This window comes from Desmodus rotundus, chromosome 13, assembly GCF_022682495.2.
Source record: "Desmodus rotundus isolate HL8 chromosome 13, HLdesRot8A.1, whole genome shotgun sequence".
NCBI lineage: Eukaryota > Metazoa > Chordata > Mammalia > Chiroptera > Phyllostomidae > Desmodus > Desmodus rotundus.
The window spans coordinates 22776321-22802638 of NC_071399.1; the positions used below are offsets into that span (position 1 = coordinate 22776321).

A 26318-nucleotide genomic window follows, 5' to 3' on the forward strand; every position below is an offset into this window, starting at 1 on the left:
AAGCAGCCTTGGTATGAGGTTAGGGCTGATGGAAAGGAAGGAGCTGTTGAGAGATGCTATGTAATCAGTGCTTTTAAATAGTTTATACTTTTTATTGAAGAAACACTCTTGTTTTCCAGTTTTAATTTTAAAAGTAATACAGGGGTTAGAAAATACGTGCTTATTATAAAAACGACTTTAAACACTGCAGACATGTTGGAGTGCAGGAAATAAAGTCTAAGTCCTTACCTCATTACTTCCTGGTTTTATTCCATCATAGTAACTACTTTAACTGAGTTTGGTACATTTTTCCTACAATATTTACATGTTTACTTATGACCCATTCTATAGTCTTATATACATGACACGTGATACAGTATTTCACAAACACTATAATACAGAGTTTTATAGAGTGAAAAATAAAAGTCTCTCACCCTATTCCCTATACATAACTACTTAAAAATGATTATTTTATTGTAGAAAATATGAAACATACAAAACAGTAGAGAGAAGAGTAATGGACTCCTGTGGATGCATTACCCAGTTTTAATATAATTGCATATGCATCTTCTCCCTCAGACACACACTTAATTATTTTGATGCAAATCCTAGACCGGGGATGTCCAACCTTTTGGCGTCTCTGGGCCACACTGGCAGAAGAGTTGTCTTGGGCCACACATTAAATATAGTGAGACATGTAATCACACACACAAAACATCTCATAATGTTTTAAGTGAATTTATAATTTTGTGTTGGACCACATTCATAGCCATCCTGAGTTCCATTTGGCCTGAGGGCTGCAGGTTGGACACCCCGTTAGACATTAATTTTGCCCTTGAATATTAGGAATGAATCTTTAAGACATAAGAACTTTTAAAGGAAAACCTTACCCACAACATGCTTATTACACTTAAAAAACTAACACTTAATTCCTGAAGATCATTAAGTATCTATGCAGTGTTAAAATTCCCGATTGTCTCAGAATTTGTTTTTTTTCCATTGATTTATTTGAATTAGGATCTATATAGGTCCATATATTTATAAGCCTCTTTTAATTTATCAAACTCCACGTAATGAATTTATTTCCTAAATTGATCTGTTGAGTGGAATGTGTGTCCCCGTTCTTCCCTCCATCTTTCTGTTTGTGTATGCTAGACTTAAGCTTCCTTATACTGAATATGGTCTTGATATGTAGAGATATATAGAGTTTTCATACATGGACCTTAGCCTGTGACCATCTACTTCATCAGGTTCACTGAACAAATTGATATGTCATCTCAGTGATGCTGGAAGAATTGATTTGTTGGATGTATTGACAGGCTGTGTCTCAGACTCTCACATGGGGTCTCTTCCTGAGGAGTTTGCATGGCCGATTCTGATTATGCTCGCTTTTTGCTCAAGTGATAACTCTCGAACCCAAGCCCCACTTAGATACGATTCCACTGTGTGGTACACTGAGTAGGAGTGAAATTGGGAGTAAATCTTCATGAGTGTTTTTTTCTTCACTGTTAATAAATTGCATCTGAAGTTTATTTTTTTGGATAGATTAAATGACATTAATTTCATTTGCTATAATTGCTACATTGTTGTATTTATTAGAGTTAACCCGCAAGGCATTAAAAGTAACTTTTCCCTCTTATTGTCCTTGTCCATTTCATGAGTATTCCAATGACAATCTCAGGGGATGTCATTCACGTTGGGTGAGGGTGGAAAATGGGAGGTGGGCGAATGCTACTAGGCTCCAGATGCCTCTCTCACATCCGTTTCTCCACCAAAGCAGTTCTCATGTTTGTGTGTGTTTACATCTTAAGATTTTGTTTAAGAAAAAACGTTAGGGTTTATAGTTAAAAATTGTTTGCAAATGATTGTTGTGCATCAACTATTTGGATAAAGACTCACATCCTGTTTTGGAAATTCATTTTCCTCTTACATTTATGTAGTATATTGCTATTCGCATGTACAACTATATATATATTTATATATTTACATATTTATATGTTTTAATATAGAAATGTCAAATGAAATTAAAAAAATTTTTTATTGTTATTCTACTACAGTTGTCCTAATTTTTCCCCCTTTGCCCTTCTCCACCCAGCCCACCCTCCGCTCCCTCAGTCAATCCCCACACTGTTGTCCATGCCCATGGGTCATTCATACATGTTCTTTGACTAGTCCCTTCTTCCTATTTCTGCCATTATCCCCCTTCCCCCACCCCTCTGTCAGTCTGCTCCATGTTTCCATGCCCCTGGGTCTATTTTGTTCATTTTTATTTTGTTCATTAGCTTCCTCTTATAGGTGAGATCATATGATATTTGCCTTTCACTGGCTGGCTTATTTCACTTAGGATAATATTCTCCAGTTGCATCCATGCTGTTGTGAAAGGTAGGAGCTCCTTCTTTCTTTCTGCTGCATAATATTCCATTGTGTAGATGTACCACAGTTTTTTGATCCACTCATTTACTGATGGGCACTTAGGCTGTTTCCATACTTGGCTATTGTAAATTGTGCTGCTATGAACATAGGGGTGCCTAAGTTCTTTTGAATTGGTTCGGGTTAGGGTATATTCCCAGCAGTGGAATTGCTAGGTCAAAAGGCAGTTCCATTTTTAGTTCTTTGAGGAAATTGCATACTGTTTTCCACAGTGGCTGCACCAGTCTGCATTCCCACCAACAGTGCCCTAGGGTTCCCTTTCCTCCACATCCTCACCAGCACTTGTTTGTTTATTTATTAATGATGGCCATTCTGACTGGTGTGAGGTGGTATCTAATTGTGGTTTTAATTTTGCATCTCTCTCATGGCTAGCGATGTTGAGCATTCTTTTTATATGTCCATGGCCATCTGTATGTTCTCCTTCAAGAAATATCTGTTCAGGTCTTTTGTCCATTTTTTAATTGGATTGTTATTTCCTGGTATTGAGTCATATAAGTTCTTTATATATTTTGGAGGTCAAACCTTTGTCTTATGTATCATTGACAAATATGTTCTCCCATATGGTAGGTTCCCTTTTCATTTAATGATGGTTTCTTTAGCCATGCAGAAGCCTTTTAATTTGATGTAGTCCCATGCATTTATTTTTCTTTTTATTTCTCTTGCCCTAGGACATATACCAGCACAAATATTGCTACATGGAATATCTGAAATTTTCCTGCCTATGTTTTCCTTTAGGACTTTTATGGTGTCATGACATATTTAAGTCTTTTATCCATTTTGAGTTTATTCTGGTGTATGGTATAAGTTGGTGGTCTAATTTAATTTTTTGCATGTAGTTATCCAGATCTCCCAACACCATTTGTTGAAGAGATTATTTATGTTCCATTTTATGCTCCTATCCCATTTGTTGAATATTAATTGACCATAGAGATATGGGTTTATTTTTGGGCGCTCCATTTTGTTCCACTGATTTATGTGCCTGTTCTTATGCCAGTACCAGACTGTTTTGATTACAGTAGCCTTGTAGTATAGTTTGCTATCTGGTTTGTGATCTCTCCTACTGTGTTGTTCTTTCTCAAAATTGCTGAGGCTGTTGGGGTCTTTTTGGTTCCATATAAATTTTTGAAATATTTGTTTTAGATCTGTGAAATATGCCATTGGTATTCTAATAGGAATTATGTTGAATCTATAGACTGCTTTGGGTAGTGAACATTTTGATGATGTTAATTCTTCCAATCCATGAACACGGTATGTGCTTCCATTTATTTGTATCTTTCTTAATTTCTTTCTTAAGTGTTTGATAGTTTTCTGAGTACAAGTCTTATTTCCGTGGGTAAGTTTCTTCCTAGTACTTTATTTTTCTTGCTGCTATAGTAAATAGATTTTTTGTCCTAGTTTCTCTTTATATTTCATTGTTAGTGTATAAAAATACCCTCAATGTCTGAATATTGACTTTGTATCCTGCTGTTTTGTCAAATTCACTTATTAAGTTTTTTGGTGGAGACTAGGGTTTTCTATGTACACTATTATGTTGTCTACAATGACGGTTGTACTTCCTCCTTTCCAATTGGGGTGTCTTTTATTTCTTTTTCTTGTCTGATTGCTGTGGCTAGAACTTCCAGTCCTATGTTGAATCAAATGAGTTTTCTGATTTGAGCATTTAGCTTTTGAATTCTATTACATTTTGGTACCATGTTGTTTTTTTTTAGTTCACTTTTTATATTACATTTGCTGTTCCCTTTTCTGTAGGCTTTCAACAGACCTCACATCTCTCTTCTTATGAAATTATAACTCCTTGGAGATTAACTAGAGAACGAAGAGAAGCCCGTAGGCCCTATTCAAAACAGGTAAGTTACCGCTTGAGAAATACGTATGTATTTAAGTGTTTTTAAGGACAAAGGTGTTATTTTTAGTAATGATTGGTTCAGTGAGTAAATATAGTCCAAAAGCTAGTATAGAACCATACGTATGGCACTGATATTTATTGGATGTTACTCTAGTAAAGGTGGCATATTGATCCTTGGTATCTTTTTTTAAAGATAAAATGGTCAATTTGAAACATAACAGAATGAAATGGTTAAATAAAATTCTAGGACCAGGGTAGGAAGCTAATTACATAGACTCCTAACCCTTAACTGACAGCTGATGCTTACAATGATCTTGTAATAATAATAAGTAACCTCTCTCTTAGTTTGTGATTGGTAGAATACTTCATATTGTATTTTCCCAGACACTGGAGAATAGTAGTCTATTCCATGCATATATTTCATATTGGGAATGTTTACTCAAAAGTAAGTTTTATCTCCATATTGGAAGAAACATACTCTGATGTCATGGGGGTAACCAATGCACAGAAATTTTTATACTATTTTGTCTTACTCTAAAGTTCAGAAACAATCTACTTGGGCTAAAACTGGTTTTTCAAATTCTTTAACTTTATAGAATTATAATTTAACTTTATTACAATTTCACAGTAACAGATAATGAAGGGTATAGTTTGTTCCCACCAAATTGCTGATACGTTTATGAATGTAAGACAGCTTGCACTTGTTTTGGGACCGGGCACAGTAAGAAGAACACTGGAGTTTAGATTCAGAAGCTTTCAGTTTCAGCCTTTCATTTTCTCCTCTATAAGTAAGAAATACATGAGTCTAAGATCTTCTTCCCGTGGAACAATTTATAATATTTGCTTGTTTTTTTTTGAACTGGGCATTCTACCATTTGATTTTTTGTTGCCCTAGAATAGAATTATTTTGTGCTTGCTTCATTATTTTTCTCTTTTCTTTAACTAGCATAGGGACTGTGTTGTCTTTTTTATTGTGTCTTTGATCGCACCTTCATTAGTACTGCACACAGAGGTACTTGTGATCATAATAAACTTCATTCGTGTGCCCCCATAAGTATTTGAAGAAGGGGAAGCGCTGTTTAGGCATGGGGGATATGGCAGGGAATGAAACAGACAAAAATCCATGCCCTTATGGAGCTGCCACTTTAGGGGGGAGAACCGATAAACAAGTAATATAGATTCATAATACAGAGTACTTGTTAAGGTGGTAATAAGTTCTCTGGAGAAAATTGAAAGCAGGAAGGGGAATAAGGAGTGTAGAAATAGGGGTGGGGTGGAGAAGGGTGGTTTGTGTTTTTTTAGCAGTACAGCTTGGGTACTAAGAAGGTCACCCATGAGTGAAGACGAGAAGGAGGGGAACTCTTCTCAGAGGAGATGACAGTGATGTTTTTATATCAGATGATTGGCCAAGAGCAGAAAGGATAGAAAGGCGTATGCCAAAACTGGGGTGATGGGAGGAGCTTGCTATTTTTGATGTCTCAGTGGAGATCCAGGAAGATCGCAAAGGCTTCTCAGGCTCCCACTCAGGATGTGGAAGTAGAATGCCAGGATCTGGGATCCAGGCCTGGAAATCAGACATCAATGTGCCCCGGGAGAGGAAACCATGCTATTTCTTGGCAAGATACTAACTTAGAGTCCAGACACAGTAGGGAAAATCAGAGTACACTTCTGATGACATTATTCGTGGAGTTTTTCCATGGTGCTCTCTTTTGTTAAAGAGAGCACGGCAAAGTTGGACTCCTGGTTCTAGTGATCACATTAAACATTTCTGGCTAACGAACTGGCGAGTTGCCGGGGAAGCCATTTCAGAGTTGTTTGAGGTAGAGAAGAGGATTGCTTGAGCTTGAGGATGTGTAAGTGTGAGTGACCTTGTGTCACTTCATTGACTCTGAGATGCCATTTATGGTAAAGCCTGCTGCCACTGAATGTACCCCTGATTAAGAAAGAAGCAGAGTGCTACCCGTTGGACTCCTGTGCCTTTGTAGGATGCATCCTGAATTCAGAGATGTTCATGTGTGGGGGAAAATGTGTTTTAGAATTGATGCAGTGTGGTAAGTCATGTGAAGATACAAAATTGTAAGAGTGTATGTACTTTTCAACTTTCAGATAACTAGAACTAGGGATCACTTCATGAAACTAAGAAGTTTCTTTCATTGAAACAAAAGGAAGAACTACTTTATAGTGTAGGTAATACATGGATGGACTGTACAAAAATAATTCCTGGAGTTACAGCTCAATTCTATAATGAATTTAAGAAGAGTTTAGATAAACATGCAGGCAATGTTCCACAATAGGCTATTAAAGGAAAGCAGGGATGGTCAGGGAATTTTCTGTTCTTTAAGAGCGGATGTAAGTTTCTCCTGTAAAACAATTTCAGTTAATACCAAATTATTTTCATGGAGGCTGGAGTTTCCCGTGTCTTATAAACACTTGTTTTCGGAAGTAATTTATAAGATGGTGTTTTACTGTTGTTTTCTCCTTTTTTGTGCATTTAGGTATCTTACGTCATTCAAGCTGAAGGAAAAGAACATATTATTCACCTGGAAAGGAATAAGTAAGAAATTTAATTTGCTCTGGCTTGTCAGTAATTTTCTTTCAATAATGTATAGGTTTATTTTCTAGTTAGATGTTGTTTAGTAGATTGATAAAAGCTGAGAATAGTAACAGTACAAGTTTGGAAAAAGCCATATTATTTTATATTTCCATTGACAAGAGAGCAAGGGAAAATAAAATTAGAGAAAATTGCACTTAAGAAGAAAACTTTTTAATTGTTATCAACCCAAGGAACAAGTGAGCAGAGGTAAAGAAGTCTGTAGTAGTTTTATCAATCTGCTGGAGTTGCTATAACAAAGTACCCTGGACTTACAACAGAAATTTATTTATTCATCACAGTTCTGGAGGTTGGAAGTCCAAGTTCAAGGTGCCAGCAGGGGTACTGTCTGGTGAGGGCTCTCCATGTGTGTTGCGCATGGACATCTCTGTGTATGCTACCGTGCCCTCTCCCTGTGTGCGCGCATGTGGAGTCGGGTGGGGGAGCAGCAAGCTCTCTGGCGTCTCTGCTGATAAGGCAGTAATTCTGTCGGCTTGGGGCTTCACACGTAGGGCCTCATTCAGCTATGATTACCTTCTTAGTGGCTTCATCTCCAAACACAGACACACCGGGAGTTAGGACTTCAGGTTATGAATTTTGGGACGTGCAGGCACAGACGTTCAGTTCATAGCAGTAGTCTCTCACCTCCCTTTTTAATCTTTTCTTCCTCTTGGCATATTTTCACTCGTTCCCGCTTTGGTAATCTGTCCTCTTCAGCTGCCTTTCCGAAATGCCCGGTTTCTCACTATGCTGAGCCCCCACTTTTCCGTAGCCTGTTTTGACCCCTCTCTCCCTTTTCTCATGGAACAAAATTTCCAATATCTTTGGTGAGAGATCCCAGGTAAAAAGCCACCTAAGAAACTCATTTATACTAAGGTGTGAGTGATGGGATGTAAAGTGCTCCTGTCTAAGGATGTGTTTTTCAAAGTGCTGTCTTGGAACCAGCAGCAGCACCTGGGAGTTTGGTAGACATGCAAATCCTCAGTCCAGTGCTAGAGTGAATCAGAATGTGGGGAGGTGTCACAGTGGTCTGTGTTTTAACAAGTTTTCCAGCTGATCTTTGTACACCCTCACCTTTGAGTAACACTTTTCACCTCCGAAGAAGAGGCTGAGTCAGAGGGCCTGAGGCTCCCTGACGGAATTTTAGGCAGTGTGACAAATACTTTCAGACAAAGAGGCTTTTTGGAGCCACTGTATTTGATAGACGTTGACATTTGTTAAACATTTTCTATGCCCTAGTCACTGTACTAGTTACTTTTAAGTGCATTATTTATTTAAGTCTCACCAAATTCCTGAGAGATCCTACTTGACCCCTATATAATGATGTCAATATGTACAGAAATCTTATAGGTCTAAATATTTTCTCTCACTCTTCCTTTGTACAAGGAGATGTAAATTAATAAAAATTTTTTTGATAAAGTTGTAATTCCTTATGTTTGCAAAGTTTTCAGCTTATAAAGCATTTTCACAACTTTTATTTCATTTATTATATTGTCATAACATCTTCATTGTAGAGCAGTACCTGGTGTCCTCATTTTATGCATAAGAGTACTGAGGTTCAGGAAGGTTAGGTGACTTGCTCAGTATCACTTGGTTTGTGGGTGTTCAAGCTGGATGCAAGTCCAAGTCATTTGACCTAAAGTCTAATGAAGTCTAATGATGTAATGATTATACATGCTACGTTTAGTCTGCATTGCTAATGCTCTTGAGTTGGTGGGAAAACTGGTGGTGGTTAAATCTAGTGATCACTAATGAAAAGAAGTCAGGGTAGGTAGCTTGCAATAAAATGACTCAGACACACTTTCTCTAGTAACGGGGAAATTAGGAAGTTCAGTGAAAGAGTGACTATATTTGAGCAAATGCTTATTTTTCTTCCCATTGCCTCTAGAATAATGGTCTTACCTTTTTTGAGGTCGCAAATCCCTTGAGAATTTGGTTAAAGCTGTGAACCCTCCTTGCAGAGGAGTGTGCATGATCAGAGGCTGGGGTTGTAGAAAAGAATACCGCACACTTTTTCTCTGCCTGTGCTGAACAAATATAAAAATGAAATAGAAGGGTACGTGAAACAGGAGGTTAAAATATCCCTTTCATTATTGATACAGGCTGGTTTGGGGGATTTAGCTTAGAATTAGAACCTGATGGACCTAGGAATCCCGAATCCAGTATTATTAGGCAGATTTAGCCATTCTTGGTCAGTGCTGCATGCTGGTGAGCCTTCTGGAGAAGGTATCACTGGGTGGGCAGTGACTTCCAAAGAGGAAGAAGAGCAGAACAAAGCCAAGTATCTCCAGTGTATCCTTTTCAGATTCTCTGCAAGAGGAAACAAAGGGTGTGTATGTGTGGCGGGCGGTAAGAGAAGGGGAGATGGTGCAACGACTGAACAGGGTTGGATAATTGAAAGGACTCTAGACTCCATAGGCTACTCCCAAGATCACCCCCAGTAGACTTTAATAAATGTGAAGGAGAAGTGCATCAGGAAAAAGAAAGGGCAACTAATCATCAAGAAGTTCAGAGACTTCCAGGCAGAGCCCTCCATGGTCCTTTCTCAGTTGCCAGGTATAGCACAGGAACCCCAGACTAGGGAGCTGCTCAAGTGTTCGTGATATTCCTAAGAAACCACCCGGAGGACTAGCAGATGTAGACATGCCGTTTATTACTCATATTACAGGGGAGTGCACCAACGGGGTGCGAGAAAGGCCGCACCTCCTCCCATCTGGGGCTCATGATGAGGGGTTGCAGACAAAGGCAGCACAGGTCCAGGTTGCACAAATCTACGTGTGGCCCGGAGCTACATTCCATCATTGTGTACGTGCAGAAGGAGATGGTCAAGAAGCAGTCACAGGACCAGAGGCCACTCCAAAAAGGAGATAAGGAGGGAGTTACTTGCAGTCCATTCCCAAAACAACACACATTCCTTTTGGCCAGGGGCCACCTGGCCAGCCCTTGCCACGGGTGGTGGAAGAGCCACGTATTGACCTCATTCACAGAAGTGTCTTGTCTTCAGATTGCAAAACACTGAGACATGTGTGAAGCATCACATTTGCAGGGGAGCCCAGGCACAAGTGTTAAGAGGGGTCTTTATGCTACATTGGTCATATAGCTAAAGTCAGGCTTCTTGGCTGGTTATATTGCATGCAAACCATCAATCCATCCAGCTTTAAACAATGTAGATAAACTGGTTCTGGGTAACTTCTGGGGAGTTTAGAAAGTTTGTAACCATAAACGGTGCTGTATAAACCACTAGCTAGCTCATGGCATCCCTGACTTGTCCTTAAGCCCTAGAGATAAGGAGGAGCTGGTAATGGAGCTCCTCCAGTTCTGCTGCAAAACTTCAGTCAGGCTCCTGAACCTTCTCCTAGGCCCACTGGTGCACTTCCTTGTGGAATCCAGTTTTAGCAAGAACCGCCCCCTCCCCCCCTTGTTATCTCATCACTCTGGATATCTGAATAGGTTCCTCATCTCCAGCACCCTCAGGTCTGTTAGGCCAGTTTAGCCAGAGCCTTTCTCACCCCTTGATGTTTCCTCTTCGTAATTTTCTTCCTACTCACCCCCACCCAGCTCCTTATCCATAAATTACCACCAGCCCATGCTGCATTTGGAGTTGAGCCTGATATCTCTCCCCCGCTGTGACATTCTACTGCAGCGGTCCCTATACCTGAACACAAGTCTGCCTTATCATCTTTAACAAGTGTCTGAACATTTTTCCTTTAACAAAGAGAACCCTGCTTTTACGCATGTGGGTTACACTACTGAGCTCCCTTAACACGCAGGGAAGCTTCAGGCATCAGCAATACCCGTTTCCTCCAACAACTAATGTATTTTGCTTCTGTACTCAGGAGGTGAAGGCAACAAGTGCTTCTTGTTTATACAGGACTTTTAGAAAAGAGTAAAAGCACTACTTTCCTTCTAGAAATATGATGTACTGTGTAACCCAATCTATGCTTTTCCTGTGAGACGTATCACAGAAATTTAAGGGCATTGTTTGTGTTAATAGCATTAGTTTTTGTAACCAGCATTTTAGGACCATTGGCACAAACATGCAGCTTAACATTTTTGATGAGGGAGTGACGCACAGGCTTTCAGATGCACGTCTAGTTGTGAGTGTTCAGTTTTATGGTAGCTCCCTCTTTAAATAATAATGTATCAGGTGGAAGTTTTTATTCTGCTCATTTCTTCTAGGAATAATGCCTTTTGAGTTATACCCTTAGTTGTATGTAAATAAAATCACTTTAAATGGTGTGTTTTATTCCTCTTCCAGAGACCTTTTGCCCAAAGATTTTGTAGTTTATACCTACAACAAGGAAGGGACCCTGATTTCTGACTATCCAGATATACAGGTAATCTATTTTATTCTCCTGATCCTACAGCAGAATTTAAAATAAGTATAATTCTGAAGTGTCTTCTGTTTAGGTACTCAGCACTGTTCTATCTCACATCAAGGGTCACCTTTGACGTGGTAATACACGGAGTTGTCCTGGGGGTGGTGGGGTGGTAGGTGCCTTCCTCTGAGCTAAACTGTCCCTTACAGCTCTCCGAGTACTCAGGAGAGTCAAGAGTTGTTTTTTTAAGACCAGGAGACCTCTATTAAATGATAATCCTTATTGATTATGAAAGGGGAAAGTTTGATATATTTTAAAAGATTTGTGTTTTTTGGCTGAAATTTACTATCTCCAAAATCTTACTCTCATATTAAACCTTTGATTTGCCATTAGTACTTAGTAAAGAACAAACACTGGCTTGCTGTTATATATTCCAATTTTTTGCTGAAAACTATTCTTTCCTAAAGAGGCGTGGTGCTCTTTGCATCAGAGAAGAATATTCCTGAGGACAGAACTGGCCAAGTATACCTCAAAGAAACTGGCACCATTTGGCTTTATGTGTTATTCAATCAGAGCACAAACATTTCTAGTTTTATTCAGGGATAGTGTTTTACGATGTTTTTGGTAATTAGGTATTATATGTATTTTTTCTTTTGCAATAGTTTTCACAAGAAGTTTTTGTTCCCATTAAACATGTAATTTTCCCCCTGAGCTTTGTAATGTTTTGCTAGCTTGAATTGTTTTTGCTAGTTTTTCACTTTTGCAGCACTTCTCAGATCAATAGAAGGCAAAGCCTTTATTTTAGATTAATTAATCTTTAATTAAATTAAGAAATAATTAGTGCTTTAAGAAATAAGGAAATGCTGACTTAACCCTATCCTTTTCTGATTCTTTTATCTTACTGTTCTGTTTGTTCATTGTTTAATAGCAAATAGTAGAGGAGCTTAAATTTACATTATAGCATAAACCAGATTACAAATCATTCATGCATCCATTCATGCATACGATGATCCATCCAGAGATTGCTCTGGCGTGAGGCCAAAGACGATATAATTAATGCCATTCAACAAAAGCAGTGATCTCAGAAAGGCTTTTGCTGTTGTTCTGGAGATGCACACTGTTTGGACTTGAACCTTGGCTCTGTCATTTATTTGCTGATCAAGTTACTTTAACCTGTTTGTGCCTTAGTGTCCTCACCTTGAAGTGGGAGTAATTAATTGCAACTTCATGGAGGTATTAGGAGGCTTAACTGAATTAATATTTTTGAAATTCTTAGAACGGTCATTTTAACAATTTTTAACTCAATAAGTATCATTACTTGTTATTATCGAAAATATATATGCTTAAAACTGCTAAAAGTAGATTTCAGTTACAAACTTATGGAACTGTTACTTTAAAGTATTATGGAATTATGCTTCCCTGGGTGTTTGAAAAATCCAAACTAAGAGATACGGAGTCTTTCACTTACTTCTTGGTTATTGAATATTGTTCAGATGGGTGAAAGTGTGACTGCAGATTTCAGATATCAGTTAACACTTTGGTACTGGGTGTTTTTTTTTGTATATGGCTACATTGTCAGATATCATAATGACATATACTTTGTCCAAAAAATGCTGTTAATTTACACTGAGAAAATGTGAATGCTTTTCCTTGTGATTCTGTTGTTTAAGATTAAAGTAATTTGTAAAGCAGTTATGTGGCTTTCATTGTCATTGTCTTCCACAGGGCCATTTTTCACAAAGAAACAAAGTTTTAATGACCACTTTATATAAATTGCTGTGTGAAATAAAACTCCAAATTTCTATATCTTGGAACTTTGGGGTACCTTGCAAGTGCATTAGGAAAGTCTTCTAATTAATTCCCCCAAGAAATTGATGCTCTTTGTTTCCTCTGAAAGCATATTGACTGCCCAAGGCTCACTGGATTCTTGTGGCTAATACGCTGTTCTCTACTTCTGCTCCTAGAACTAGTTGAGTTTTTTATTAGAGTTTCTGTGCTTCCAAAACTGTTTATGCCATTTGTTCTTTACTGTCGTCATGCAATTTAATTGGATGTTTTATAAACTTACAAAACATGATGTTGTTTTATTAAATCAAGAGATTTAATAAAACGTAATTAAAAAATACTATCGAGTTGGTAGATTTAGTGACCATGATTTCAGAGCTTTTATTATTGTAGTTGAAACTGGAAATACTTAATTTTGAATGCTTTGAGTTACTGTATCACTTTCTCATACGTGTTATTTCATCTGTATTAGTAGAAGGCATTTTTTTCCTCTAGCAAGAAGAAGGCAATATCAAAGCTGTAAGTACAGAACACCGGGAAGAAAAGCATTAGTGGTTGTAAGTTGCCTGACACAAGAACCAGCTGTACAATGTTGCAATTCAGCCTGTGTTGCTTAGTGTGTAACTCTTTAGTTATAGACGTACAGGAAAATTGGCGTGAGTAATATAAAACACGCATGTGTACTTTCACGTAAATTCTTGAAATGTTAACATTTTAGTACATTTGTATTATCGTTTCTTTCCTTTTTTCCCCCTGAGTCTTTTAATATATGTTGCAGACATGGTGTCTCTTTACCCTTAAATACTTCAATGTAACTTTCCTAAAAACAAGGAATTTTTTTGTAACTATAGTACAATTCTCAAAATTAGGAAGTTAACATTGAAGCAGTATTACTATCTAATTGACAAACCTGTTGACTTTTTTTGGTCTATCATCCCAGTAATACCCTTTACAGCAGTCTGATGGTGGAGTGCAGGGATAGTGGCCACCGAAACAAAAAGGTGTCTCGAGACTGAAAAATCAAACAGGCAAGTCCATGGACTAATGTAACAGAATTTATTGTAGGGCAGGTTACTTACAGGGATAGGATCAGGGTGGAAGGCAGGCCCCCAGCGTGTGCAGCTCACCTCCCCTACCCGACAGTGGTTAACAGTGAATGTTTTAGGTGGTTTAGCCAGCGTACTGGTGATCGACAGACAGGACAACGGCACAACGAATGTGGTGTGTGCCAGAAACCATGCCTCCTGGTGGTCGCATGACGGATGGTTGCTTACAGTTGATGCCGGTGCCTAGTTTGATATTTATCTTGGTTACCATGCCATTCTGGTTCGTTACCGACAAGAATTTCTATGGTTGTATCGTAAAATTTTAAAGACCACAGTTAATCAGTAATTATAAGGCTTCAGTATGCTGGCTGAAACTAACATTTCAAGTGAGGTTAGTCGGAGTTCACAGCATGAAAAACTTGAACAAGAAATCAAGGCCACAAAGATGGAGTCAGTCTCGTTCATATCAACAGTTACACAATAACGAAAGAAAATCCACCCTCACGTGTTGCATTCAGTAGTCACGTGCCTTTGGTCTCCTTTAATCTGGAAATACTTATACGTCCTTGTCTTTCACAACATTTATAGTGCACCTTTTTGTAGAATGACCTGCCATTGAGTGTGAAGTTCACCCATGGTCAGGTTCCAGTTGCGGACTTTGGGCAGGAGCGCCGCTGCAGGGGTGCTGAGTGGTTCTCGGCGTGTCCGGTCCGCAAGCGTATGCTGCAGTCAGCCCTGTTGTTGCCAGGGCTCTCTTCTGCCAAGTTCCTGTTTTCACTTTTTAATATTGTGGTGAGAAGCTTTGAGACTATACGGATATCCTGTTACTTCTCACATATTTACCCACTAGTGTTAGCGTTTAGTATTTGCTTGAATCGTTATTATAATAGTTGTTAAAATTGTGAATTCTTAACTTCATCAGTGTTTTCATATTTTCGTCAGTGCTTTCTACTGTAAGGGAGAGTTTTCCATATTTGTATCAGTACAGACTCATGAGTTCTTTATCATTAGTGAGTTGAGAGTATTTTCATATAGGCAGTGGCATTTTTTATATTCTCCTTTTCGGATGGTCTGTTCATGTCTTTGGCCAGTTTTTTACTGGGTTTTCCCTTCATTATTTAAGAGTACTTTATAATAAGTTAAGGATATTAAGCCTTTATTTTCTCTCAGTCTGTGAATTATCTTTTGATCTTGTTTTTGTGTGTATGTGTTTATTTTGATGTAGAAGATTAAAAAAACTTTGTTTTATATAGTAAAAATTGTCAGTCTTTTATTGCATATAGCTTTTGAGTGATAGTTAGAAACCCTTTCTCTACACACAGGGTAGAGTGGAATTCACCCATGTTTTCTTTTAGTTCTTGTACGGTTTTATTTTTTATGTTTAAATTCTTGATCCATTTGGCATTTATATGTGGTGTGAAGTATGGATCTAATTTTATTCTTTTCTAAATGTCTAACCAGTGGACTGAGCACCATTTATTAAAAGTACCTCCTTGCCAGTGATTTGAGGTGCCACTTTTATCAAGTTCTCTATGTCCCTTGGGCTGCTTTGAGACTGTATTCTATTCCACGGGCTGGCCTCTCAGTTCGTGCACTGCCAGCACCGAGCTGTTTTCATTATTAAGGCTGTGATACGTCTCAGCATGCGGGAGGGCTAGTTATCCCTCACCACACAGCCTTGGCTGTTTTTGTTTTTTGGTGCTTTGTAATTGTTTTAAAGATGAGAAGATCTTATTGTGTACTAAAAAAATCTAAATATTAGCGAATGACATTATGCTTGTATTTCCACTGGTCAATTTCTTGCTCAAAATTAAGTATACAGACTTTTTAGTTTTTAAAGATGACTGAATGTATAACCAACAATAATAATACAATCAGTGTATATACAGGAAGAAAAGAAAAATAACCTGACTAAAGTCACTTCTTTTTGCTACATACTGAGGTTTTTTTGGCCCCTTGTCGTCATTAGCCTGTCACAAGGTCCACTTCTGTGCTAAATGTCAGTTGGCTGCTATTGCTTCTTGGATTGACTGTGATACAAAATGTTAAATATGACATAATGTCTTTTTCTGCTTCTAGGCTTAAAAGTTATTGGAATAGAGCTGTTTGTACTTAGTTTTCTTTAGAATTCCACCTAAACGTTTGTGTACTTACAGGCTGATGGTAGAGAATCGGAAATCGTCTAAAGAATGCCATGTGACATTATGAGGTGCCAACACTATAAAGAAAATGTTTAGCTTCCTGACCTTAAATAATTTTGTTAGCTCTGTAATTTCTGTGATGATTTTCAGCAATGCGATAGCATCTGGAGATAATACAGTTTTTACCCTCCAGGATCATTGTCACTATCGGGGCTACGTGGAGGGAGTTTCTGATTCATCCATCGCGCTTACTGACTGCTTTGGACTCAGGTAAGGAATTTTCCTCATCAGTTCTTTTTTCCCTCTCGTACTTCGTTACCTTTCTGTTTCCACATCAGGTCATTTGGGGGCACTTTACAAAATTAGATTTTACGTGGGTACTGCTGACGGTCTTCAGAGCTACATTTCATATATCATTCTTGGCATGTTTATTTAGGTAAATATTGCAGTTGATGAATTTTAATATTTAAAGAGAAAACTCATTTTTGAGACTGCTAAGTAATTTTTGCTGTTTAAAATATACTTAAAACTTGTATAACACTTTATGTGTATGCAATTTTCACTTATATTCTTTTGCTGACATCTGATAATGACTGTGAAAAGGGGCTTATTATCTCCATGTCTAGGTGAGCAAACCGAGGTTTGGGGAAATTGTGTCACGTATCAAGTGAAATGATAATAACATTAAGATTACATTTCCCGAGGGCCAGGCCGTATGACACTGCTGGTTGGTTGGATGATTGACTGCACTAATAAATATTTCTTTTATTTCTCAAACCAGCTATGTAAGATGGCTGTGATAGTCACCATTTAAGTAATAACACTCGCAGAACACTTACTATGTGCCAGGCAGTGTTCTAAGTATTTTTCACTTATTAAATAATTTAGTTTTCAGAACAACTCTATACAGAATGTAAAGTAAGGCAGAGGTTAAATAACTTGCCGAGAGTCCCACAGCAAGGAGGAAACGTTTGGGATTCGAACTCTGGTTCCCTGGCTGCAGACTCTCAGCCACTGTCTTTTATTGCCTTCCGTTACACAGTAGTTCCTCAGAGAGGTCAAGTAACTTGTGGGGAGTGATGGCAGTAAGTAGCAGTCTCGAACTGTGAATTTAGGTCTGCCTGACTGTAAAGCCTATATTTTTCTCTATACCATCCTGCTCTTTCTTACACATGTTAAGAACCAGGACTTGAATTCAGGTTTTCTGATTCCTTTTCCTGTGTATTTTTTCCTCATTCTTAAAAATTGCGTGTGTGTAACGCAACACTTAGAGGGTTGCTGCATATAGAGAATGTGAGTTACGGGATCGAGCCCCTGCAAAACAGCTCTCATTTTGAGCACGTCTTTTATCGAATGGATGATGTCCACAAAGAGCCTCTGAAATGTGGGGTTTCCAACAAGGACGTGGAGAAAGTCACCACAACGGATGAAGAGGAAGAGCCTCCTAGCGTCACTCAGCTACTGCGAGTAAGGAAATAATCTATTGCTTCATGCTTCAGACTGAAGTTTTTTTTCCCCCCAGCTTAATACCAAAAGCTATTTTTATTGAGTAAAAATGAAGCATCATTGTTTTGAGGATTTTCTTTTTTAGTTTTTTTATTTTCAAGTACAGTTGACATGCAATATTTTATTAGTTTCAGGTGTACAACGTAGTGATTAGACATTTATACACCTTATGAAATGTTCACCCTGATAAGCCTAGTCCCTATCTAGCATCATAGTTATTATGCTATTATTGATATATTCCCTAAGATGCGCTTTTTATAACTGGCAGTTTGTACTTCTTAATCCCATTTACCTTTTTCACCCATTCTTAGCGCCCCCCCCCGCCCCCAAATCTGGCAACCACTGATTTGTTCTCCGTGTCTGTGAGTTTGTTTCTGTTTTGTTTGTTCAGTTATTTTGCTGTTTAGATTCCACATGTAAGTGAAATCATATAGTGTTTGTTTTTGTCTGGCTTATTTGATTTAGCATAACGCCCTCTGGGTCTATCTATGTTGTCTCAAAGGGCAAGATTTCATTCTTTTTTATGGCTGAATAATATTCTGTTGTATGTGTATGCTACATCTTTATCCATTTGCCTATCGATGGACACAGACTAAAGTTTTTCAAAAAGTCATGCATTTATGCATTAAACAAATACTTACTATTGCTGTGTTTTCGCCAACTGTGTGCCAGACATTATGACAGGGGCTGTGAAGTTGAATACAATAGAGCTTCTAGGATTTATTTATTTATTTATTTATTTATTATTAATCCTCACCTGAAGATGTGTTCATTGATTTTAGAGAGAAAGGGAGAGGGAAGGGCTCATAGAGACAGACAGAGACAAACATCCATGTGAGAAACATCAACACGAGAGACAGACATTAATTGGATGCCTCCCACACATGCCAGGAATTGAACCCACAACCTTTTGTTACACAGGATGATGCTCCAACCAACTGAGCCACCTGGACATGGCAAGCTTCTGTATGTTTTAGAAACTATGGCTTACATCTTAAATAGTAATTGTATTTCTTTTTATCATTGCTACATAATAGTCTATTACACTGTCTTTCAGAGAGTTGTAGAATTTCTTACTTGGATACCTTTTACACAAACTGGAATGGTGATTCTTGAGCTCTAGGTTGGAGAAACAGAGAGAGATGGAGCCTTAGGACTTTAATGATTTCATATGGCTTCCAGGGACACTCGTGTCCCTGTTTCGAGTCTTTATTAGGATTCCCTGGCATTCTCTTGACAAGTGTCTCTTAAAAAGATTGAAATGTTTTTAGGAATAGATCAGCCTCTACATATGAGATGATGCTGCTGTGTTGAAAGAGGCGTGTACCTCTTCTAGTGTATTTTCATTAACATCAACTCATACTAGTTTACGGCATTATTTTCATTGCCTTGTCTGCCATCCACTCTTGACTACTACACTGTTCTTTTTAACTTTAATCACTGCAATATGTTAAATTTTAACTTACTCTATCCTTTACATGCATTTATGCAAATTTACAAAAGTCATTTTTTTTAAGTGGCAACCTTTAAAAGGTTGATCACTTCTGCTCTGGCTTATTAGTGGATATTCTTGCTTCCACTCAACATAGTAATGGGGTTTCTCATTAAAGAGAGTGCGTGTGTGTGTGGTTTTGATATTAGAAAACTAATAATTCTGCTTGATAAACTTTAACTCATATTATCTTTAAGTAGAATTTTTCTGAGATCAGTAAAGATAGCAGATATCACTTAAAAAACATGTTACTTGCTTTTCTGATCTCGTATGTGTTATGTAAAATAATTTTATGATGTCCTTAGAAGACATGAAATACGTGACCAGAGATGAGGGCAAGATCATTCATTACCTGTGGAAACCATAAGCTTTGTAACGTACTTTTTCGCCTTTGTGATGTGTTTGGACAGAGAAGAAGAGCTGTGCTGCCGCAGACCCGATACGTGGAGCTGTTCATTGTCGTAGACAAGGAAAGGGTAGGATTGGTGACAGTTTTTCTTCCTTTTCAGGCAACGCAGACGAGAAGTGAGCATCCCATGAAAGAAATAGAGTATAATATATTTGTATTGATTTTTCTGAAATGTAATTTAAAAACAGAAATGGCTTGTTCCCCTTAAGCATACTGAATATTCATAACACCACCAGAAGCTGCATATAGCAAGTAGGACTACCCCTGATTGTATTTTTTACTAGTGATTTTTTTTCCTGTTTTTTTTGGGGGGGGGTGGAATTTGCTCATGCTGAATTTCTTAAGTAAAACTGTACTGCCTTTCAGAGTCTTGAGACCTTTTCAGATGACTTCACAGGATTATAACTAGTTAATCAGATATTGCTTTGCTGCCTAATAGAATTGCTTTGCTGTCTATAATTTCTGCTAACCCAAACTTCATTTTAAGAGACAGAAAGTCCCAGGTCCTGGCATGTGCTAGAAGGGAATAGAAGAGGGTGGTTCATCTTAGCTTTTATCAATACTGTTAACTTCACTGTCCATGGTAATACCAGGGGTTCTCCTTATTCCTACTAAGAATTGCACTTAACTAGGAGAAGTAATGGATCTATTTTAGCGTTTATAGGATTTTCAGTCTTAGATATAGATGTCATATAATTTCACATAGATTTTTTGAAATGTTTTGTCTGGCTGCTACTGACAGCTTTGTTATTTTTGTGAAGAAGTTTTTTGTAGAAAATTTGTGTGGTTGGCAGTTCCTGTCTTGTAAGCTGAGGAGATCATTTTCAAGGATTGTATGGTTTTAAAAAATCCAGTATTTTATGTAGTTTGGGAAAAAAGCCCTATTTATTAGGAGTCAGAAACATATTCAGATTTGTTCATTTTGAGTTCATTACCTTCACGTGGCAGAAGGAAAAAGGATAGGGGATATGAACGAGCATGAATGCTGCCCCATGATAAGTGGCAAAAATAGAGATTGGAAATGTTTTTCTTTATTACTTTCTCCAAATAGATTTGTTATATGCTTGTAGAAAATCGTGCAAAAGAAAAATGATTTCATTTCAGTCAAACTTTGTTAAATGTATGCAACTTCATTTTTCATTTTTTAAGAGAATCATGATAAATGCCTAACTGATAAGACCTGATATATTCTAATTTTAATGCCCTTCTCATAAAGTGAAACCTACATTCTTAAATTTTTTCATTATTTATTAAGTTGGTTTTATGAAAATAATGTGAAAATAGATATTTAGGTTTAGCTAGGTCTCAAAGAAAAGAATATCTATCATATTGACTGTTTGGCTTAATATGGTTAAACTTTTAAATATCTCTGTGTTTTATTTACATGTAATGTTTCTAATACTAAACATTGACTAATCTCTCATTAATTTACCCAGAGTTTAGAGATGGTTTATTGGTAATGTTTTTAGCCTAACGAGTCAGGAAGTCCATCGTTTTTATTCTTTTATCTATACATTTTGATTGTTTTTAAACTCTGCCTTTGTGAAGTGCTTGAAAATATTTTTGCATTAAAGTGAATAAATATATTGAGAAGAAAATTCATTTTAAAGTTGTACTAATTTAGAGAAAAATGAAGACTTCCCTGCTTTTTCATTATTAGTCATTTACACTTGTGCCTGTTTTTCTTTTATTCCTATTTAGTGCTGAAATGTATCTTTTAGATTTATAAATTGAAATGCTGACAAAAGTCTAAATGCCTCAGGTTTTGGTTCAGAGGAAATATTTGGATTTTAATGTTCACTGTAAAAGATCATAGAAAAATTTTTTCCGAAATTACTCTGGAGGTAAAGATTTTCCTCTCTTGCTTTTCAGTATGACATGATGGGAAGAAATCAGACGGCAGTGAGAGAAGAGATGATTCGTTTAGCAAACTACTTGGATAGTGTAAGTTGTATTTTCTACTAGAATTATTTTATCATATCCTTTCACAGTCCCAGAACAGAACTTAAAAATTGTCTCATTTTGAGCACTCATTATCCTAGGACCTAAATGACTCAATTTTCCAGGGGTCTTTTTTTTAAAGTTCATTTTATAACTATTTTTATGTTTGAAAGTGTAATTGTGGTAATAAGACTTTGAGACAAGGAAGAGATTTCATATTAGCATCTACTTTATCTTCAGAGTGCATAGACTAAGGTACTTTGCATTATGAAAAGATCTTTGAATTTTTACTGAGAGAACCTTATTTTGATTAAGGCTGCCTCCTACTCTGAAAACATTATATGACAAAATTTGTGTGTGTGTATGTGTGTGTGTGAGAGAGAGAGAGACAGAGAAAAATGTGGTTTGAGATTTTGAGGTTCAGTCATCCAGTGGGAGGTGTTGAAAATCATTTCATCTATAAGGTGTTTCCCTGATGAATACCAAGCATAGTAATGATGATGATAATAGCATTCTGTTGAGCATTTATAATGTTCTTGAAACTAACCGAGTGCTTTACATTTAAGAACTTATTTGTTCTTCACAGTGTTTCTATGAAATAGATAAGAGTTCTAGAATCCTTTATCTGAAACTTTGGGGGTACATGTAATTAGAATTTTAGACAAGAGTTTAGAAAGGTGCCAACCAGTGGGTGTTGCTGCCAATTCAACACTGACAGGAATCTCCAATTTGAGGTGGAGGAAGAAGGAAACTTTGTGCAAATAGCTCAACTGTGAGATAGCACAGTGGTGAGAACAGCACAGCTGTGGAATTGTTACAGCTCAGTTATGAAGCAGCACGGCTGTGAAACAGGGTGGCTGGGAGGAAGTTCTGGGGCGAGGCCCCTCTGCAGATGGACAGTTCTGCTCTGCTTTGCTCTACTTTTTATACTTTGTGCAGGTCTGCTCAGCCAGGGGGGAGCTGACTTGTATAAACAGAAGCACCTGTCCCTGGTCCCTGATTGGTCCATCCTTATCAAGTGAGGACTCCAAATCTTTGCAGTTTGATTGGTCCAAAAAGCACTGTCCTGATTGGTCAGAATGGAGCTGTTCTGATTGGTCTGTGAAGATGCTGGTGGGAATACAGTTGCGCAGCTGTGACTGGATGGGAAAAGCCTCAGTCTCGTGGGTTGAAGTACAATTCCAGGAACTCCTTTCTAAGGGCTGGCCCAGATGGCAGGAGCACAGTGCAGGCAGGCAGTTCAGTGCAGGCTTCTCCATGACATGAGGTTTGTGGGAGAGGCCCCTGCTTAGAAACAGCTGCTAGGCGGTGCTTTTATTTATTTTTATTTTTATATTCATTCATTTATTTTTTTGTATATAAAAAATGTTTATTGGGATGGTTCCCCACTTGATTCAGGGTGTTTTTAGTGCTGCTTCCTTCTGAAGGAGCAAGGCTTCTGGAAGCCTTGCTTTTCTTCCTCTCACTGTCGGCTGACAGGTGAGGAGCAGCCTACACACAAAACTACCATTTGGGCAGGGCTACAGACAGTGGTGATTTTATAGCATCCTGGGCATTTCACATCTGTGAAGTAGGAACTGGGGCTCTGCACCAGACGCTTCCTCTTGTGTTTCCTCTCTCACTTGGAGAGGGAAGAAGGAGGTCCTTAGTGAGAGGCGTGTTGGTGTGGGGAGGTCCTCACTGCTGGAAAGCCAGGCTCTGCTTTTAAATTGAGCCCACTCAGCCACTAGGAGCCCTTCTTAGTAGGAATTATCTGTCTTAGGGCCCACAAAGGTAATATGGTTCACCAGGTATTATAAACACCTCCCACAGGATCTTGGGGTAGAATAATGTAATCATACACATTGGTATTTCTATGTGAAATGTATGAATATTTCCATTAATTTAGATAAATGTGGACCATAAATAGGCTTACATTAGTTTAGGGTAAGTTTTGGAACTAATTTACCAAAAAGTTTAAATTTCCAGAGTTTGTCAAATTTTGAAGTGGAAGGTTAGAAGGATTTTGAACTTTTACGTTACTTTTATTTTATGGATGAGGAAACCCCTTGAGAGGTAGGGTCTCATATTGAGGGAAATACTTTTGGAGGAGAGGAGTCCTGTTTTTAATTTGAGTAGTTGTGTTACTTCATTGTAAGTTAAAAGCCAAATGCTTTAATATATTTTTATATTTTTGTTTTCTTCTTAGATGTATATTATGTTAAATATTCGAATTGTGCTAGTTGGACTGGAGATTTGGACAAATGGAAACCTGATCAGCATAATTGGAGGGGCTGGTGACGTGCTGGGGAACTTTGTGCAGTGGCGTGAGAAGTTTCTTATAACACGTCGGAGACACGACAGTGCGCAGCTCGTTCTGTAAGTGACTTCAGAAAAAGCACTGCTGATGAGATGGTCAGAATAATGATTTTTGCTTGTCTTCTTTTATCATTTTCCTAAGGTTTTTGAGCATTCATTTAAATAAGGAAAACTGAGTTTCATGCAATAGGACAAGTGAGAAGAGTATGATAGTGAGACCTCTCTTCTGGGTTGGATTCCTTGTCACCTTTATCCCATGTCCTTCTTCCTGTTCCTTGGGTTTGGTTTATTCTCACTTTGGCATTTTTTCTAGTTCCATCTTGTGAAAGGCTATGTGGAGAGAAAAATGGTGACCCCTTGCATGTCCGAAAATGTATTTCACAGTCTCAGAACAGATTTTGAAATGATCTCATTTTGACTTTTGATTATCCTGGTGTCTAAGTAACTCTGTCTTTCACAGGTGTGCTTTCTAGTTTGTTTTGTAACTATTTGATTTTTTGGATGGGTATAAAATCCTAGGCGTGACATCTTTTTCCTTCAGAGTTTTGAAAGTATGAATGTGTTATCTTTTGACTTCTAGTATTACTGTTGAGAAGACTTAAATCATTCTGATTCCTTATCCTGAGTGGTGGCCTTTTTCTTTTTCTCTGGAAACATAGAGAATCTTCTCTTAGTTCCCAGGTGTCTTTAAGTTTCTTGATGATTAGGTCTCTTGGTGTGGGTCTCTAATCAGTGATGTATGTCTACTTAGTGGGTAATTTCAACCTTGAAACTGATGTCCTGTAGTTTTAGGAATTTTTCTCAAATTGTTTTGTAGATGATTTCATCTTCTTTATTTTTATTCTTCATTTCCTCCGGGATTCCTTTTACTTGGCAATTGAATATTGTGTTTATCCTCTAATTTTATTATCTTTTGACTCCTTTCTTCTCTTTGTCCACTTTTTGGGATATTTTCTTAAAATTATCTTCTAAGGTTTATATTGAGTTTTTAATTTCTGGCTATATTATTTTTAAGGTTTAATATGGGTTTTTTTTGTTCCCCTGAAAATTTTTATATAATCAAGTTTTGATTTCATGGCTGTGATAGTTTTTCTACTTTCTTTGAAATATTACTGATATGTTTTAAAAATTTTCTGTCTTTATATAGCAATTTCATGGTACCATAATAAAACTTAAACTTATATAATCACTTAATACAAGTACATTCCAAAAAGTTACAGCAAAACGTTCACTTAAAATATTTAAAACAGCCCTGGCTGGTGTGGCTCAGTGGATTGGGTGCCAGTCTGCAAACTGAAAGGTCTCCAGTTCGATTCCCAGTCAGGCACATGCCTGGGTTGCAGGCCAGTGCGAGAGGCAGCCAGTTGATGTGTCTCTCACACGTCAATGTTTCTGTCTCTCACTGTCGCCCTTCTTTCCCTTCTCTCTGAAAATGAATAAATAAAACCTGTTAAAAAAAGAAGTCACTATTTAAAAAAATATTTAAAACATTTTATGCTTCTTAAAAGTTTTCTGGCTTGATAGGCTGGCTTTTTGCCAAAAACATGTTCTACTTTATATAATTCTTTTTTGCTTCCTGCAATGTTGAGGTGCCTAAAATACAAATTTTTTCAGAGGAGAAATTCCCTTTGATTTTATTTTGTTTTCTTTTGTTATATGAGTTAGTTCAAAACAAGACACTGAAAAATGCCAAAATGGATTTTTATGGCCCTGTAATTTAAAAGGCTTGGTCATGACCTTTTATTTAAAAAAAAAAGATTTTATTTATTTTTACAGAGAAAGGAAGGCAATGAGAAAGACGGAGAGAAACATCAAGGTGTAGTTGCCTCTCATGCGCCCCCTACTGGGGACCTGGCCCACAATTCAGGCATGTGTCCTGACTGGGAATCAAACCTCGACCCTTTGGTTCGCAGGCCTGCACTCAAGCCACTGAACCACACCAGCCAGGGCTGGTCATGATCTTTTTATTAATTTTTAGTAAAATTGCACCTGCATGTATCCTCAGACAGCGAGCATTCTATTATCTAGTTCACGTAAGACCAAAAGGAACAGGCATCAAGCATACTCCCCCATGCCTTGCCCAAGTACACCTGCCAAGCTGTGTTTTCACCTCTCTTTGGTCTCCATCTGTTGTGTTAGAGGCATTTCCCATATGTCAAATGATGTCTGGTGTCTGTTCGTGATTAACATGGGGCACTGAAAGCCGTTTGGAAGCACTGAGTACATGAGTGGGGCTTGGGGACTTTAGGGTTCACTGTGTGGTGATCTGGCTGATGTGTTTTCTTGGAAATCCCCTATGTCAGTATCTGGAGTCCTTTTCTCCGGGCTGTTCAGATGCCCCTGAAAAGGATTTATTCATTCGTTTGAAAGGTATTTATTAGGGGTATAAAAAATTATACCAGTAGGCACTGGGATATAGCAGTAAACAAAGCAGATAAAACTTCTTGCTCTCATGAGTCCAAATTCTGGTGGAGGTGATTGGCCATGAATGAGATAAATAAGTATATATAGTATGTTAAGTAAAGATAAGTGGTAA

At 37.7% G+C, this 26318-nt stretch overlaps 1 protein-coding gene across 2 annotated transcripts in view; it reads left to right on the forward strand.

Moving 5' to 3' along the window:
* Positions 1 to 26318, forward strand: part of ADAM9 (ADAM metallopeptidase domain 9) — a 97442-nt gene that overhangs the window by 8176 nt on the left and 62948 nt on the right. For both annotated transcript variants that reach the window (XM_024562838.3, XM_024562837.3), the window contains exons 2-9: positions 4159 to 4256; positions 6751 to 6809; positions 11104 to 11182; positions 16330 to 16406; positions 17408 to 17603; positions 19545 to 19610; positions 21416 to 21487; positions 23673 to 23842. In XM_024562838.3, the coding sequence (XP_024418606.2) occupies positions 4159 to 4256; positions 6751 to 6809; positions 11104 to 11182; positions 16330 to 16406; positions 17408 to 17603; positions 19545 to 19610; positions 21416 to 21487; positions 23673 to 23842 (817 nt within the window). The remainder of the gene's footprint in view (positions 1 to 4158; positions 4257 to 6750; positions 6810 to 11103; positions 11183 to 16329; positions 16407 to 17407; positions 17604 to 19544; positions 19611 to 21415; positions 21488 to 23672; positions 23843 to 26318) is intronic.